Source organism: Herpailurus yagouaroundi, unplaced genomic scaffold, assembly GCF_014898765.1.
Source record: "Herpailurus yagouaroundi ecotype Mexico unplaced genomic scaffold, PumYag 166, whole genome shotgun sequence".
Classification (NCBI taxonomy): Eukaryota; Metazoa; Chordata; class Mammalia; order Carnivora; family Felidae; genus Herpailurus; species Herpailurus yagouaroundi.
This window is the reverse complement of record NW_024412407.1, coordinates 19,346,594-19,365,846: the sequence shown is the minus strand read 5'-3', so window position 1 is coordinate 19,365,846 and position 19,253 is coordinate 19,346,594. Positions and strand designations below refer to the sequence as shown.

At 38.8% G+C, this 19,253-nt stretch overlaps 1 protein-coding gene across 1 annotated transcript in view; it reads right to left on the bottom strand.

The window, feature by feature from the left end:
* The window catches only part of OVCH1 (ovochymase 1), a 57,088-nt gene that overhangs the window by 27,506 nt on the left and 10,329 nt on the right, over positions 1-19,253 (bottom strand). Inside the window, exons 8-15 of the mRNA XM_040487861.1 lie at positions 17,687-17,774; positions 11,171-11,304; positions 9,848-9,988; positions 9,614-9,744; positions 8,548-8,641; positions 6,929-7,057; positions 4,797-4,871; positions 3,443-3,623 (exon numbers count right to left, since the gene is read on the bottom strand). Coding sequence (XP_040343795.1) covers positions 3,443-3,623; positions 4,797-4,871; positions 6,929-7,057; positions 8,548-8,641; positions 9,614-9,744; positions 9,848-9,988; positions 11,171-11,304; positions 17,687-17,774 — 973 coding nt within the window. The remainder of the gene's footprint in view (positions 1-3,442; positions 3,624-4,796; positions 4,872-6,928; positions 7,058-8,547; positions 8,642-9,613; positions 9,745-9,847; positions 9,989-11,170; positions 11,305-17,686; positions 17,775-19,253) is intronic.

Here is a 19,253-nt window from a genome sequence, read left to right as displayed (position 1 = left end):
CAACATGTTTATAGCAGCACTATCGAAAGTATGGAAAGACCCCAAATGTCCATCGATGGATGAATGGATAAAGAAGAGGTGGTATATAAATACAATGGAGTATTACTCAACAATCAGAAAGAATGAAATCTTGCCATTTGCAACTACATGGACGGAACTGGAGGGTATTATGCTAAGTGAAATTAGAGAAAGACAAATATCATATGACTTCACTCATATAAGGACTTTAGGAGACAAAACAGATGAACATAAGGGAAGAGAAACAAAAATAATATAAAAACAGGGAGGGGGAAAAAGCATAAGAGACTCAAATATGGAGAACAAACAGAGGGTTACTGGAGGGGGTGTCGGAGTGGGGGATGGGCTAAATGGGTAAGGGGCATTAAGGAATCTACTCCTGAAATCATTGTTGCACTATATGCTAACTAATTTGGATGTAAATTAAAAAAAAAAAATCAGATTAAAAAAATAAATATTAGTGGGAAATCAGATAATTAAAACATTGTTAGTATTGATCACTTCTAAAGAGGAGGAATGGATTCATGAAATGGAGAGAGTATTTAGATTTTACTTGATAACTTTCTTTAAGTGCCTTTATCCACAAGCATTACTATTATAAAAATCCTTTTTTTTTCTTAAGAAATCAAGAAATCACCAATGAAATTGCATACAAATTCCTTTTGTGGTCAACTCTAGTGGTTCACAAACATTTACAGCTGACTGTGTTTATTAATCTCAAATGACTCAACAATTTGAATATCCCCTTTGTGAAGAATGGTCTTGCTATGGTCTGTATCTTGCTGCAAGGTGTCTGGTTAATCACATAAATTCCCAGAACAGACTACACTAGTTGACAAGGGAATCTGCCAAAACGTCGCCTGTGCCTCGAGCTTCAATACTAATATTTGTCTTTTCTAAGACATTAATTGTTACTAATTAATCAGCTACTATTGAGGCTTCTTTTCCATGATACATAAAAATGAATTCTGATAGAGTTACTTAAAATGGGCATTTCCAAGGGAAGGAAAGCCTAGAATGAATGGTATTGGACTGAGTTGGAAACATCCACATGAAGTCATGTTTAGCTTAATATAGATACAGAAAGATAGCTATATTTACAGAATGGATTAGTAACCATAGCTATATTTCCTAGCTCTGTCAGCTGAGAGGACCTAGTGCAATAACACCCTAGTAGCAACTAGTACACGTACCACTTAGACCTTGATTTCTCATACCATTCTCCAATAAAGTAGACCAGGGCTCACTGGAGAAATGACTGGTTCTAGGACTGAGGAGGGAATACATCAGATAAACCTGGAGCATTTTGTAGCGTCACAAATGGATAGGGGCATGTCAAAAAGATAAGAGGTGACCCTGAAAGAGCTGACACTGGTCAAAGCTGGAACAATTTGAGCAACAAAATAGATATGTAGTATTTTAATGTTATTTTTTTTTTTTTTAGAGAGAGCATGAGAAGGGGAGGAGGGGTAGAGAGAGAGGAAGACACAGAATCTGAAGCAGGCACCAGGCTCCAAGCTTTCAGCATAGAGCCCGATGTGGGGCTCACACTCACAAATGGAGAGATCATGACCTGAGCTGAAGTCGGACGCTTAACCAACTAAGCCGTCCAGGTGCCCCTGTAGTATTTTCAAATAAATATCCCTGAATCCATACCAATATAAATACATTGTTTAACAAATAAATCAGGAAGAATAGACATATCTCCCATACAGAAAAATTTCAAACAATTTATGTAGACACTTTCCACTCAGGAGGTGAAGCTTAATACCCAATGCCTCAAGTGGCATATGACTTCTGTAGTTTTCCTCTTCCAAAACCATAATCCCAGTAAAACCATGAGGAAATAGCAGATAAATTCAAATTGAGGGACCTTCTACAAAATAACAGATGAGTACTCCCCCAAACTGGGAAGGTCATCAAAAACCAGGAAAGTCTGTGATACTTAGAGCCAAGAGTAGCCTTACGTGACATGCCGACTAAATGTACTGTGGTATCCTGAATGGCAAAGGGAACTGCAACCACAAACACCTTGAGACAGAGGAAATGCAGCATGTTTGAGGAACGGGGCTGGCCCATTATGAGCAAGCAGGGTCAAGTTTGGGTCAGATAGACAGATAGGAAGTGGTTCTTCATCATGGCTGTACATTGGAATCATGAGAGGGTTTTTTTTTTTAAGTTTATTTATTTTGAGAGAAACAGAAAAAGTGCATGAGCAGAGAGAGGGGCAGAAAGAGAGAGAGAGAGAGAGAGAGAGAGAGAGAGAGAGAGAGAGAATCCCAAGCAGGCTATTGCACTGTCAGCACAGGGCCTGATGCAGGGCTTGAATCCATGAACCATGAGATCATGACCTGAGCTGAAATCAAGAGTCAGATGCTCAACCTACTGAGTCACCCATCTGAGGAGTTTAAATAAAAAATAAAAAATAAAAAAAAACACAAAACTACCCATGTCTAGAAGTCACCAACAAGTGACTTTAGTTTGGAAGGAAAATGAATTAATTACAGTTATACAAAGGCACCTAGCTTATCTATATACCATTAAGATAAGAGCAATTCACAGTAAAATAGAAACTACAATTCTTTTACATTATCAAAACCAAGAAAAACCAAACAATGTACTAGTTTTAGGGATTCACAGATGTTAAAATAAAAAAAAAAACACATTAGTATCATAAATACAAAATTTAGCATAGTGTCTTCCTCTTGGCAGGGGTCCTAGGGGGTCTTAAGAAGTGTAAAGAGTCTTCCTAAACTGGGTGGCAAGGACACATATGTACATTTACTATTCTTTAGACCACATATGTGTCATGTGCAGTTTTTCATATCATGGCATAATTCACAATTTAAAAACCCTGAAAATGTTAAGAAAAATTTTAGTTCATTGGTAGTCCAGTGACCAACGTGGTAGATTATCCTACTGTGCTCTCCACTATTTGGACCATATTTTAAGAAAAACAACACTAAATCAATCCAGAGGAAGTTGTACCACATGGCAAGGTATCTGGAATTACTGACAAACAACAGAATGATGAGCCCTAGCTTAAAGATGAAATTAAGGGGCAATGTGAGAGAGATCTTCAAGTATAGGGAACACTGTTATGTGAAAGAAGAAGCAGACTAAGTTTTTGTTTTCGAGAGCTCCAGTAAATTTAGACCAATAGGTTACTGCTAAAGAGAAATAGACGTGTGCTCAACGTAATAATCAGAGATTGCCATAAAAGAGATGAGCAATTTCAAGATTTGATCAACATTTTCCTCACTGACATTGTTTAAGTAGAGGAAACGGCTGTATAGAAAGTCGTTGAAAGATTCCTGCTTTAGAATTAGCCTGGATGACTTTATTCAATAATTATACTTCTACCCTAGGCATGGCCATAAATACATGCTAAGTACGTTATTAAAATATCATCAGTTTCACTCACGATTGCAGACAATGGGCTGCAGTGAGAATCCAGGTTGGGTTGAGGATGGCACCTCCACACTGGTGACTGCCTTGAAACCTCACACCCACCTGCCACGGCCAACAGTGGGGACAGGCTTCCTCCCCCACTACAGTTCTTCTGGAAAGCCACTGGAGACTAAATGGAGGGATGCCACAGATACCTATAGCAGAGAGGATGAAATTAATGACCTATCCAACTGAAATAAGAAAGAACATACACCTCCTCCAATAGCTGATGGTAGTAATTTCCAAATATCAGATGAGCTTTATAGAGATATCAACTCCCTAACATCCACCTCTGAGGAATCTGATTTTAAAAGCTTGCCTTGGTAACTCTGCTAAGCAATTAGGTTTTTGGTTACTGGCCTACAGAGTAATATTTACTCATTCATTCAATAAATAATTTTAGTGGTTGGTACTGCCAGGCAATGTTCTCGATAGTGATGTTTTAGCTGTCGCTGATCTATCAGTGAATAGAATAGACAAAAGTCTTGGCTGTCATGGAACTTACATTCTACTGGGATGGGTTATTTTTGTTGTTGTTGTTGTTGTTGTTGTTAACAGAGCATATAAAGTTCTTCATACATATCCTTGTTTCTTCTCTCTCTCGTGGCATTTTCTCCTATTACAGCTCCCTGTACAACTTCTTATTATAGCCCATCTAGGCCATATTGAATACATGCATATAGAACAATGAAAGATCATAATTTTTGACCAGATACTTCAAATTTTTTTTCCTCAACGTTTTTATTTATTTTTGGGACAGAGAGAGACAGAGCATGAACGGGGGAGGGGCAGAAGGGGAGGGAGACACAGAATCGGAAACAGGCTCCAGGCTCTGAGCCATCAGCCCAGAGCCCGACGCGGGGCTCGAACTCACGGACCGTGAGATCGTGACCTGGCTGAAGTCGGACGCTCAACCGACTGCGCCACCCAGGCGCCCCTGACCAGATACTTCAGATTACAAGTAAGTTCAAAGTTGCCAGTGTGTGCTAAAATGAAACAAAACAAAAAACTTTGTTTTCTCCCTTTGCCTCAAAATGCATAATCATATATTAAATATGGATTCTAGGAAGATATTTTAAATATCAAGTTTGCACAGGTGCAAATGAGGACAAAGAATTACTCTCTGCACCCTTTTCTTCTAATCATAAAGCTTATTTCTTCTTCCCTCTATTTATATGTGTATATGCAAACCCAAACAAAATTCTGGAAGTTTCATGGACCTAAATGTAAAACTCATTCTTCTTCATTGTAGAGTTATATAAATGTAAAATGAGGCTTTCCAAAGAAGAAAGATTAAACAGGTAGTAACTACGTGACCATCAACTCACCATATGGAATAAGTTTTGCAGAAGATACAAGATTGGTTTGGGGAGGTGATGTTGATCCAACTTGGTTTGAAGAGTCTACAGAGAAAACATTTTTTTAATTGAAAATATTTAAAGTCGTGTACACTAGCTGACCCTGCTTGCTTATCCTGGTCAATCATAAAACCACTCTAATGTTGATTTCACTACTGCAATCTTTCCAGTGCTAAATGCCAGATCCCATAGATGTGATTGGTTATATTTTTCTTAAATTCCTAGTGTATCTGACCCTTTTAAGCATTTCTTCCTTCTTTGGCTCCATTAAATTACTCTCTTGATTTTCTCAAAAAATCTACGACCATCTCTTCTCAATCTGTCTTTTTTTCAAGATCCTATCCTCCAACCTGCAAGATATTCCACAAGGTACAGTTCATAACCCTATTACTATTCATTTGCATATATATGACTTCCACATTTCTCCCTTAAGTCCCTTTTCTGAATTCTAGATGTAGAATATGCTAGCTATATTCATCTGGATCTCCCACAAGCTCATACAAATCCACTTGTCTCAAATGAAACCAATTGATTTCAAGAGTCAACACGGTCTTATGTTTCTCTGTATCATTTAGTGGCTCTACCATCCACCTAGCCACTCAAGCTAGAGTCCTCAGAATCATGCTGGAATTTTTCTACTTTATATATCATCTTTGCCACAACATATTTGATCAAGGACTATACCTAAAATAAATTCTTACAATGATTTATTCACTACTCTCCTTGTAAATTCACTAATCTCTGCCTAATCTTTGTCTCTATCTTCCACATTACTACCAACGTTTGAGTTCTGGCTCCACCTCTTGGCAGTTATGCATCTTTGGGAAAGCTACTTAACCTCTCTGAACTTTCTTCCTTCATCTGTGAAAAGGAGAGCATTGTATAAACCTCTTAGGTTTGTAAGGAGGAATAAATGTGGTAATGCATGTGAAATGTTTAGTCTATACTTGGTACAGAGCAAGTAATCAACAAATGTTAGCTGGCTATCCTATCACTCTGGTACCTAAAACTGAATGCCCTGAATCCATCATGATATGACTCTTGCCTCTTCTAACATTCCAAAACTTGAACACTGCCAAATTATTTGTAGTTTTTTGTACATCACCCATTCTTTTCCACACTAGGGTCTTTAAGGAATGATATTCCTTCCATCTCAGTAAAGGCTGCTTTATTTTCTAGAATGGCTAGAAAACTATAAATCCTTCAGAACCCTGAAATGTCCCAAAACAGAGACAGTCAATCTCATTTCTGAATTGCATTCTCTAATCTAAATTATCTACTTTTGATATAAGGTGCTTAAAGTGTTTTTTGATCATTGAGTGGATGTAGTTTCTTAGCTTCACCAGAGGTTCTTGTTAAAGCACAGATTCCTGGGCCCCATCACAGATCTACAGAACCTAAATCTTCAGGAGTGGGCACAGGAATCTGCAGTTAAAATTTTTTTAAATGTTTATTTAATTTCGAGAGAGAAACAGAGAGTGAGCAGGGGTGGGGCAAAGAGAGAGGGAGACACAGAACCTGAAGAAGGCTCCAGGCTCTGAGCTATCAGCACAGAGCCCGATGCAGGGCTGGAACCTATGAACTGTGAGATCATGACCTGAGCTGAAGTCAGATGCTCAACCAACTGAGCCACCCAGATGCCCCAGAAATCTGCATGTTTTGGGGCACCTGGGTGGCTCAGTAGGTTGAGCGTCTGATTTTGGTTCAGGTCATGATCTCGCGGTCTGTGAGTTCAAGCCCTGCGCTGGGCTCTGTGTTGATAGCTCAGAGCCTGGAGCCTCCTTTGGATTCTGTGTCTCCCTCTCTCTCTTACCCTCTCCTGCTTACACTCTGCCACTCTCTTTCTCTCATATAAATAAACATTTAAAAAAATGTTTTTTAAAGTAGGCTCCATGCCCATGACCCTGAGATCAAGACCTGAGCTAAGATCAAGAGTCAGATGCATAACCAACTGAGCCACCCAGGAGTCCCAGGAATCTGCATTTATATTTTGTCACCAAGGTGTTTCAAGCACCCTAAATTCAGGTAAACATGCCTAAGTGATCTTCTGTATAACTATTTTCACAAGCAAAAATAATTACTGCGCTAGTGCTTATCCTCACCTGAGAGCAAAAAGGTGAAACTAGCCTTGAAGCCTCGGAAGTTATTTTCACCATCACTTTTAAAATGAATCAGCAGCATATTATGAGGACTTAATATTGGAGTAGGGTTTAAGATCCCACAAAGTTTAGCTGTAAAAGTTTTAGGAAAGTTTGATTTACAGTTACAAAGTTTTTTAAGTCAGAAAACAGAGGTAAAACATTATCTAATTTTTTCCCAGCAATTCTGGTTTTCTTCAACTTTGGTTTGTAGGCACACTTTTCCATTGTATGTGGGAGTGAAATACTAGTTTCAAGATAACTATGTGTTGTAATTTTATCTCATAGAAAAACACTCTACAGATAGAGAAAAGACATCTGATTTTTAGCATGCATAGAAATGTCAATTGACTTTTAATGTACACAGTGCGAAGGGGCGAGTTAAAGAAAATCCCAAACTTTGTATCCTCCTTTCAAAGGGAAGTTGGCTATGCTTTATGTAAGTAACACCTGAAATCTGCTTCACTTGAAGCCCACTCTATACAAATCCTATTCAGCTGGATGAGGGGGATTGTGCCTCCACTCAGCTGCCCTGAATATCCAAACATTCCCAACCCACCTATATTCCTGGGTCTCAGACCCACACTGACATCTAACTAAGGGACAAATAATAGGTATATTAAGGGAGTGGCTGCACAGCTGGAAGAGATAACTTCTTATACTAAGTAAATTGGTAGGTCAAAATGGAAAGTATATTTGAAGTTCTAGTTCCAAAAATTAACTTTTAAGATTCAAGTAGAAACTATAGTTTTGGTTACTTTGGTTACTTTTGGTTACTATACTTTTCAGTTACTTTTTAATACAAAAAGGAGTTTAAAAAATTACCTTCAGTAACTGCCAAAAATGTATTCAATGTTACTATTTCCTTTTTCCCTGGGACTTCACATTCACCTTCCAAATATTCTGAAACATTCTCCAAATTTTACATGTTTCTATTAAAAATCTTACTGGTGAGGGGTGCCTGGGTGGTTCAGTCGGTTAAGTGTCTGACTTCAGCTCAGGTCATGATCTCACATCTTGCGGGTTCAAGCCCCACGTTGGGCTCTGTGCTGACAGCTCAGAGCCTGGAACCTGCTTTGGATTCTGTGTCTCCTTCTCTCTCTGCCCTTCCCCCACTTGTATGCTGTCTCTCTCTCTCTCTCTCTCTCTCTCTCTCTCTCTCTCTCTTTCAAAAATAAATAAACATTAAAAAAAATCTTACTGGTGGGGCAGCATCTGGGTAGCTCAGTCGGTTTAGCATCCAACTTTGGCTCAGGTCATGATCTCATACCTGATCTCAGACCTTGTGCGTTCGAGCCCGGTGTCAGGCTCTGAGCTGACAGCTTGGGATTCTGTGTCTCCCTCTTTCTCTGCCCCTCCCCCGTCTCATGCTCCTTCTCTTTCTCAAAAATGAATAAACATTAAAAAAAATTTTTTTAAATCTTCTGGTGAATCCATTGTTGGCTCATCAGTTAAAGCTAAAGTTTTTTGACACGTGAGTTTCCAGAAGAAGAAATCCTTATTCTCATTCAACTTTGTGTCACCCAAGGAGGCCAGTCAGTGTTACAACTACTCTTGTTCTTTACAGATGGAATGTTACCCACCTAACTCATGCTCCTCTTCAGGATCACCATAAATCACAACAGCATCATAAATACAGTTTGGGCTAAATTCAGTGATAAAGTCCTCAAATTCCAACTGTGCAAATTAGAAACATAACCAGAGAAATGGTCAAGGAAGAGAAGAGATGAACTTTAAAAGCTTCCCTCTGAACATGAAAAGGCTGGCAGTTACCCCTCCTATTCTATTGATAGAAGTGTAAGTAATTCCAGCCTCTTTGGAGAGCAACTTGGCAATGACTATGAGGTTTAAATGCACAAATCCTTTGACACAGAAAGTCCACTCCTGGGAATCACATACATCCACATGTGCCCAAATACATGGACACAAGAATGTACTAGCACTGCTGGTAAGGGCAAAGACTGGAAACCCACTAAGTGTATATTATTGGGACCTGACTTAAATTATGGAATATCGGGGCCCCTGGGTGGCTCAGCTGGTTGAGTGTCCGGCCTCAGCTCAGGTCACGATCTCATGCTTTGTGAGTTCAAGCCCCGTGTCGGGCTCTGTGCTGACAGCTCAGAGCCTGGAGTCTGCTTCCAATTCTGTGTCTCCCTATCTCTCTGCTCCTTCCCCACTTGTGGTCTGTCTCTCTCAAAAATAAACAAACATTAAAAAAATTAAAAAGAAAGAAATTATGGAATATCACACAATATAATGTATGCAGTTAATGAAAAGTGCCCTGTGGACTCATTTGGAAAGATCTTTGAGATATTTTTAAGGAGAAAAAGCATTGCTAAGCAATGTAAATATATGCATGTTTCTAAATGCTCAGAAGATCTCCCTAGGGACACTCTAGTGTTCACTTGCCATTAGGAGGTATGATGGGTGTTAGATGAGAAGGAGGCCTACTTTTTGATGTATTCTCTTAAACTGCTCAAACTTTTCAAAGCACATTTATGGATCCAGATGTAGGTTGACATATTTATATATGGCAGCAAACTGAAGCTCCTAGTTATAATGGCAGTTTCTTGGCCAGGATGAAGCAAGTTCTGCCTAACCAACACAGCTAAGCTCTCAATGAAGTAAAGATCTTCCTTAGCTGCTTACCTTTATAATGTGTTTCTCCGGAGCACGAATGAACCAATGACACTTTACATTCATGGGATACGAGTCAGGATAACTGGCAGAGTGAATCATCCCTTCTTCCACCAATACAGCTACACTCCCACAGCCTGAACCTGTTGAAGTGTCAGGGAAATCCAAAGTGAATGGCCAAAGGCATTCCCTCTTCCTTATCCCCATATCAGATAAAAACATCAGGGAATTAAATATCTGAGATACCAGCTTCTGAGTGCTTCTGAACAGCAGTAAATGTAAGCTCAAAGCTGCTGCCACCGTTTTCTGGATCAGAAACAAATGTAACTGTGGCTTCACTGGTCTCAGTCAGCAATGGTGAAGGCAATTTATCTCCACAGACCTTACCTTAAAAGGAAAAGAAATTGAAATAGCATTACTAAAAATGTCACAAACTTGTTAATTTTTTTTCCTAACACTATGTCCCAGGAACTCTGTGTTCTCAACCCACCAAACTATTTACTGGTTAATTTAATTTTTCCACACTGTCTGTATCTGTGCTTTTTCAAACTCAATCTCACATGTCTAAATTCTACTCATCCTTCAGGGCCTGACTCAAAGTCCAGTTCTCATAAACCGTCCTAAATACCCACTGAAGTAAGAGGTACCTTTTCTGAGTCACCACAGCACATCTCCTGTACCTGTCATTTTCTACTTTATGGTACACGCTTAGATACCTTATCAGACTGCAATTGCATTAGAGCAGAGACTGTTTTTACTCCACATATGTGTAGGACTTGATATGATATCTGGCACATAGTTGATTTTTTAACAAATGATTGGTTGAAAGAATGGTTCCTAGGTAAATTGCAGGCCTGAATGTGAAATCATTTAGTCAATGAATATTATAACCCTTAGCACAATACCTTATCTACAGCACCCTGTCGATTTGCAACAAGCTATTTGTCCTAATCACTGGCCTAGGGAGACCTAGAGACCAAGGTCTATACCAGCTCTAGAGATCTTCTATCAAGATGCTTAACACATAATATTTCAATTAAAGTTATCAATTATGCTTAGTGTATAAGTGGTATTCCACAAATGACCTGAAATGATCTATTGTCATGGGAGAAAAGAACATTATAAAACAATGTGAAGTTCAGTGTGTATAGTTATTATGTATAAACGAATATACAGTACCCCAAAATGTTAACAGCATTTATCTCTAGGTGGTAGGATTTTTAATGGTTTACATTTTCTTCCAGTTATTTACCTGTCTTTACCAAATTTGGCAAACAGGCACCCACTTTTGTGATAAAACCAAAAAACAAAATAGATGTTGCCTTGAAAGGAAGTTTCTGATAATTGTGAGATCAATGTCATTCAAAACTGCTACTCAACCTGAGAAGGGAATAGCTCACTCAACATGCCAGTCATTGGTTCCTCTCTTACCACACACATCTGCCCCTTCAGGAAAGGGACAGCATATAAAGTGTTCTATGGCAGATATCTAACTTCAGGTCCCTTTGCACGTCTTCAGTTGTTCAGATACTCTAACATGACAAGAAAAAATAAATGTAACATACGTACTAATAAGCACTCCATTGCTTGATTGTAAAGATATATAGCCATGGTCACAACCAACTTGATTTTGTATGTCTAAGCTTGCAAATTTTATCAGGATAATTTTATCTTCTGGTACCATTATTTTCCACATACATAAGCTAGACAGGGGAAGGTGGAGAAAGTATAATAAATGGGACAGTCAAGTGTGACAAATAAGATCTAATATATGGGCTTTAGCTCATAACTTACCAGTAACAAAAATCATAAAGACTATTAGAAGATAATAGGCAATGGAAGTTCCTTATGTAAGAATAATTTGGATAGGCTCAAATTGCTGGCATTTATCCAACAAATAGAGGCGTTAATTAGAGAGTGGCCGGAAACCACCCTTTAAATTTCATTCAGTTATAAAATGCTAGGATTCTGATCTGTAAATTGAAAACCCTAAGATTCACCTCTTTGTTCTAACTTATTAGCCTAATTGAAAATTCATAGTTTTCACCCAGAAGTCAAATTATGGGTCATGAATTATGGATTGACCATGCTGCATATGTTAACTCTAACCAGCCACATCCTCCAAGGTCAGCCTGGATCTCAGTCCCTGCAGGTGCAATGTCACCTTCCTAACTCCCAGTAAGGTCAGCTGTGACCTTTTATTAACATCTTTAGAAATATGTCTAAACATTTTGAAGGGAGTCTTACATAATTTAACACATAATCTTTTACTTTTATTTTCCTACACGAACTCATATTATTAAAGAAAAGAAACCCCAGCAGACCGTAAATCCTTAGCATCTTTTGTGCCTCACATTCATTGGGCTGCAAAGCACTCTTACCTGGAATCTAACGTGTCAGAACAAACCTCTTTCTAAAACTTGGCAGTCTTTCTCAACAGACTTAGACCTTTTTTGTTGTTGTGGTTTTTTTACATAATTGTTTTAAGTTTATTTATTTTTGAGAGAGAGAGAGAGAGACAGCATGAGCGGGGGAAGGGCAGAGAGAGAGAGAGAGGGAGAGAATCCCAAGCAGGCTCCACACTGCCAGCACAGACCCCAATGCAGGGCTCGAACCCACAAAACCATGAGATCATGACCTGAGCCAAAACCAAGAGTCAGACAACTTAATTGACTGAGCCACCCAGGCACTCCATCAACAGCCTTAGACCTCTTAACAGTATCACTGCCCTCTAAGTAATAAGTGTTCAGGACTGTAGGAGTTATCCAGCTTTTTAATGCCCTGTTTCCAAAAACCAAATGTAACAATTCTTACTAAATATCTTCTTAACCAGAAACTCCCTGCTTCACTTTTTCAAGTCCATCATCTTGAACATCGAGGTCAAAATAGGCTGCTTAAATATTATTAAAATCCCTCTTTAAGCACTTCAATTTATAAAACAATAAGCTGTCTAAAATATTACAAAGCTCACTTTTTTAGGCACTTCAATTGAAAAAGCACTCCACATCTATCATCCTTATTGAGGCTCTTTATGACCCTCTGAAGTGGGCAGGTAGAAATTATTCCCCTTATTCCAAATAAGAAAACTGTCATGATATTAAAAGACTCATCACACCTCACACGTAATAGGAAATATAGGTTGGGCTTCATGGCTTCAAAGGCAAGTACTTTCTCCTGTTCATCAAATTATTGTCTACCTCAAAATCCCTACCTCAGTGATAGAAGACAGATTTCAAATCATATGCCAACCTGGTTTGTTGTTAGTGACTATTGTGTTGCAAAGGATTCTGAGGTCTAATCAAGCTAAGTGAGAGAGGATTACCAAAATTAAGCCTTGATTTACCTATTCAAATGTTTATTGAGCATTATTATATGCCAGGCACTGTTCTAGGCTCTTAGAAATGCAATGTCTCCCACAGGCATGGAAGGGGAGAGATGACCTGAGTGTCCTTTATCTGCCAGGTCTCAGAATCTAGGTACCACCCAGCAGAATAAAGATAGGCTTGGAGGAACTGTGTAACTCCTTGCTCCTTCTTCACATTATTTGTTTCTATCTTAACATTAGTTAATTAACTCCATCTTTAATTAATCCTTCTACCATTCTCAAGGCTGCTTAGCATAATGGAGAAATCACTAAGATGCAGATTGATTCCGTATCGCATTACATTTCTAAGGCACATGTTTTTTCCTCCACATTGGAACATTCCAGAATCAGAAGGTTCTTACAGTATAGTCTTACAATTAATTCTTTTAGACTTAGATGGACACAGTTCTTGCAGAGAGGAATGATCTCTGGCCAGTCACCCAGGTGCACTATCAACTGCATGCTACTTACGTTATTTTCAGGTGTTTCAGACTATACAGGTGGTGGGAATTTTAGACTACATACCTGCATAAGTATTAGCTTGTGATTCAAAATCACAGAGAAGATTTTTACCCCTCTCTACACCAGTGTCAAGGTAGGGGCATGTAGCTTTCCACGTGGGTGGGCGTGTGCCTGGTTTAGCCTTACACTGAACATACAGCTTTTGGTGTCCCATCTTTATTTGAAATCTCCTGATCTGGGGTATTTTTTATTTCTTTGTTGAGTACATAAAATAACAATTTTACAACCAGTTTGTTTTAGATTTGCTGAACTACAGTATCAATTCATGCTAATACTGAGTTGTAAAGTTGCTGAAAGTCTTCCCATTAATCTCTGGTTGATTCATTTTAGTCCTTACATGGTATTAAGTATCTTAACTATTTAATCTCAACTTCATCCTCTAAACTTGAAGCAGCTAAAACCTTACAATTACTAAGAAGACATCTAGTGTAAATTCATTTAACCTTCCTATAGGTAACCTGAATTTTGTTGTTGTTGCTTTCTCAGGAAAGTGATTATTCTTTTTTCCAAAGCTAAATCTTCTTTAACTGTTGTGTTCTCATGAAACATCCTTCATGTATTTATACATTTCTCTTGACTCATCTTACTCTTTCTTCTGCTCATAAGCACAGTTAAGCCTAACCCACCCACCCCAACACAACAACAACAACAACAAAAAAAACCCTGCTTCTCTTGAAACCTGTCCTACTATCCAAAAGCCACTGTCCTGTCTTCCTCTTTCCCTTCACTGTTAACTGTCTCCTCATCTGAAACAAGGGCAGCAAACCCTCACTCCCATGCCTCCTACAGGTCAAAAACCCTCATGTTAATTATAAGGCTCTCTCTCTCTCTCTTACAACCCACATTTTCAACTCACTATCAAATCCTGTGGTTCTATCACTTTTCACCTCCTCTACTATTGCAAACCTGGTCCCAAGCCATCATACTTACCTGGATTATTGGTGTCGATACCAATGACACTAACAGGGCTCAGCTCTTGGTCTTTCCCTTCCAGAGTCTATTTTCTTTTCTTTTTTTTTTAAGTTTATTTATTTATTTAGAGAGCATGCGTGCACAAGCAGGGGAGAGGCAGAGAGACAGGGAGAGAATTCCAAGCAGAATCTGTAGGGCTATTGCAGAACCCAATGCAGGATTTGAACTCATGAACCATGAGATCATGCCCTGAGCTGAAATCAAGAGTTGGACGCTCAACTGACCGAGCCATGCAGGTGCCCCTATGGTCTATTTTCAATGAAACAACCAAAGTGATCCTTTTTAAGTGTGTCAGATCATGTTCCTTGTCTGCTCTAAGTCCTCCAATGACAATACATCTTGTAGTAAAATTCAAAAAAGTCCTTCTTATGTCTTCTAAGTCTGACCACGCTAACCATGACCATTTCCACCCATCACTTAGCTCTAGTGCTTTGATTCTACTGTTCCCCAGATATACCAAAATTTTTCCTGCCTCACATATGCCATTCCTTCTGCAAAGAATGTTCCTTCCCAAGATGACCATATGATTCCCTCCCACATCTTATTCAAGTCTTTGTTCAAATATCATCCTTATAATTAGGCTTTTCCCGAGCAACTTCTCTAATATTGCACAACCATCCCACCTTCTTGCTATGATTTTCTGCATAGCGCTTACCACCTCCTACTATTATTTATAATGCTATTCATATTACCCCTGTTCTCCACTTTCCAACTCGTCTCCAAAGGAAGCATTTCTGTCTGTTTCATTCACTGCTTTATTTCTAGCACCTGAAACAGTGCTTGGCACATCTTAAAGCTTTGATAAAAATGTTTTGACTATTTGATGAAGGAAAGATACCAAGTCTTTAACAACCACTCAGCCAGTTATGAATATAGCTCCTGATCCTACAATTCTACTCAATTAGCTGCCATATCCAATGGCATTTTATCTCACCTCATTTTGCCTTCTGCAATATCTAACACTGATAACAACCGTTTTTGCCTTGAAAGTCTTTCCTGCAGAAATCTCTTCAATACTTCATTGTCTAAGTTGAATCACAGGTTCTCTTTCCTTGAGGGTAAATTGGCTGTCATCTGCATGTCTCTTAGCCCAATGTACACATGCTTTCTACAACTTCACTGATAACCATCCATGCTTTTCTCAAATATCTACTTATAAAGGAAATTCATTACCCCTGAGGAAGGCCATTAGAAACTACCTTCTATTGCAGGGTGCCTGAGTAGCTCAGTCAGTTAAGCGTCTGACTCTTGATATTGGCTCAGGCCATGATTTCGTGGTTTGTGGGACTGAGCCCCACATCATACTGCATGCTAACAGTGCAGAACCTGCTTGGGATTCTCTCTCTCCTTCTCTCTCTCCGCCCCTCCCTCCCCCAAATGAATAATATAAATCAAAAAAAAAAAAAAAAAAAAGAAACTACCTTATATTGGATTGAAATCTGCTTTCTCCTAACCTTCCAGCTCCTCATTCTCAGCTCTGCACTTCACTGGAGCAAGTCCAATTCTGCTTCTGTAGTAGATCCTCAGACAAGACAGTTCTTTCCTCCTCTCAAGTCTTCTTTGCATCAAAACCATTCCTGGTTCCTTCTACCATATCTCCCAAGATATCATTCCAAATGTCTTTCCATGTTAGCCATTGTCCTTCAGATAATTTCTAGCTTATCAATGCCTCTTTCTAAAGATTGTACCTGGAGACCCCTCCCAATGCCCCTGCCCAGGACTTTAATAAAATAGGACTCTCACTCTTATTCTAGATGCTATTTTCCTCAAAGTTTAAGCAAAAATGGCAAAGCCTTTATTGGTATTACATTACTAGGTTGACACACAGAAAGTCAACTTGGACTTTTTAAAATTTTATTTTAGAGATACAGTGTGCATACAACCTGGGGAAAGGGGGGAGAGAGGGAGAATCATAAGCAGCCTCCATTCTCAGTACAGAGCCCAATGCAGGGCCTGGTCTCATGACCCTGGGATTATGATCTGAACTGAAATCAAGATTCAGACACTAAACCAACTGAGCCACCCAGGTGCTCCCCAACTTAGACTTTTAAGCCTTTTAAATATTGGCTGAAATTAAGCCACATTATTTCCTTTCTATATTTACAACAAATATCTACAGGTCATTATACATCCATTTTATAAATTATAATCTTGCCACCATTTTAGTTTCCCATTGCTTACAGCAAAAAAATCTAATCTTCTCCTCATGGAATTTAAGACCCTCTATAACTAAGAGCTAACCAGCCTTTTTATCTTCATTGTCCACTGTTATACCAGTTCTTATTTATGCTAACATTACTGTCCAGCTGTCCTGTGACTCACACTGTCCAAACAACCATGATATTCTCTACCTCCCTGACATTTCTTACACATTATCCCCTCTACGTGGCATGATATGTTGAAATCTCTTAGACACTAGAGCTATAAACAACTTCATGAGCTATAAAATTATAACTATCCTTCAATGCGTAGTTTCAATACTATCCCCTTCACTAAAACATTCCTACCTCCATGTCTCCCAACCACGGTATAAACACACACATGCCTCACAAACCACTGCAATGCGAATTAGTCTTTCTATTTTCCAAAATACCACCCTACGCCTGGGTAGTGTGGATTATAAAGCTTATTGGTCTTGTTTTACAGTATAGTTTTTTATCCAGCTCTTTCTTCTTACCAGATTATAAACTCACAGAACTATGATCTACCTTTGCATATCTTTAAATGCTCATACAATTTTTAAAATTCAGAACACTTGAAGTGAAATACTTGCAAAACTTATTTCTAAAGCTTAAAGATATCTTTAGAGGGGACAGACTATGTAGAAAAAATTTAAAGACAGTGAAGCATATTCATCTCCAGCTATTTCCCATCTTCTGGGAAATAAAATATCACCATTATTACAGAAATAAGTAGGAAAGGATTCATCACTAAATTCCCGTAACAATCTCACTAGCAGATGCTTTCAACATTGGATATTTGAAAACATCAATTCAGATAAGCTCCAGTCTTAATACTACTTGTGCTGATGATTTGTATCGGTGGATAACAGAAATACCAGCCAGCAAATGTTTGCTAATCAGAAAATATCAGATGAAACATATAGACTTTTATGTTAAGCAGATTAAGAAATTGAAATACTAGACAAAATTCACAAAACATAGCCCCTGAAGTGGCCTGATATTGGGGGGCGGAAACCCAAGAATCATCCTACCTTGGATACATACCAATTATGAGAACAGCTGCTTTCTTTGGAATGGTGGTAACGAATCTTCCCATTTTCTCCAAATAACACTGTTCTCTCAGATCTACAATCTTTCAAAATGCAGAAAAAAATTGATTATTTACTTCAGCTATGAACAGAATTTCAAGATATATGATACATAGCTTGAAGCTTTGTAATTTATATAATTTATATTTATGGGAATGCATGTTTTTAGATGCTTTGACCTAGACACTGTACTTAGACTTCACTGAGATAATTTATAAATCATAATGTTCTTTTCTTTACCCAAGTTCTTCAGATTTAATATTTCTTTATCCAGCTTTTGCAAATCATGAGTCACATCGAGGTTTCAAATTTATATTACATGGCACTAATACGGCTTTCTCCCCCATCTCTCACTAGGATATCCTGGGTTATAATAAAATACCTTTGTATAAAAATACTAAAGTAAAAGTTCACAAGTTTTATATTTAAATTTTTTTATATTTAAATTTTTAATGTTTATTTTTGAGAGAAAGCGAGTGCACAAGTGGGGGAAGGGCAGGGAGAAAGGGAGACACAGAATCTGAAGCATGCTCCTGGCTTTGAGCTGTCAGCACAGAGCCTGACACAGGGCCTGAACCCATGAACCATGAGATTATGACCTGAGCCGAATTCAGGTGCTTAACTGACCAAGCTACCCAGGAGCCCCAAAAGTACACAAATTTTAGCAGGGACATGTCAAGTCTCTATCATGCACTTAGCAATTTCAAATTCCAGTGTCACATTTTAATTGTTGAAACTAGAAGAAATAGGCAACTGTGGCATGAGAAGCTTAGATGATGTTAAGGAAGTATTATTTAAATAAATTGTCACATTGTGCTATTATTTGACTGTGGAATTAACCATTACTGGCTGATTTCATTGCCATTTTAAAATACTGTTACTGTTAACCTTTGTTCAGGGCTTATTAATCCTTTTAATCTTCTCTTTCAGGTGATGAAAACTGAATAGAATTGTTACCAGGAGAGACTCTCCCTGTGCAGTAATGACAATGAACAGAACACTTTCACTCTGAGGTCCAAATCGGAGTGGCAAGCCTGCTCTAGTCAGAGGGAGTTCTGGTGCTCAACTGGACCAGTTAACAGTGGTGCTTCTCGAATCATCAGCAAGGTGGCTGATCTTGGACTACAATGAGGGAAGGCTGGAGGAAGCCCTGTGCTCTGACCCTCTGGCTCCCGGCCTTGAAACGACTTGCTTCTTGTACTGAACTACTTGGTCCTGTAAGTTGTGTGTCCTCACTCGCTCTGTTCTGCAAAGGCTGCCCTCTTGCGCAGGTGCTGTCCCTCTGCAAGGCAAACCTTGTATCCCTTGGGACTGAGCCCCTCTGCCTTGTCCTCAGTGCTCTGACAGCTCTCAGGGGCTTAGCTCACCTTGTAGCTTAGCTTAGCTCATCTTTCATCACTGGGCCAACATACTCCTCTGTCTTCCCAAATAGTAGGAAAGTTCCCTGAGGACAGGCTTGACATCTCCAGACCCACATTTGTTTCCTAATTCTAGGTTTTAGTGCTGCAAAACAAAGTAACCCT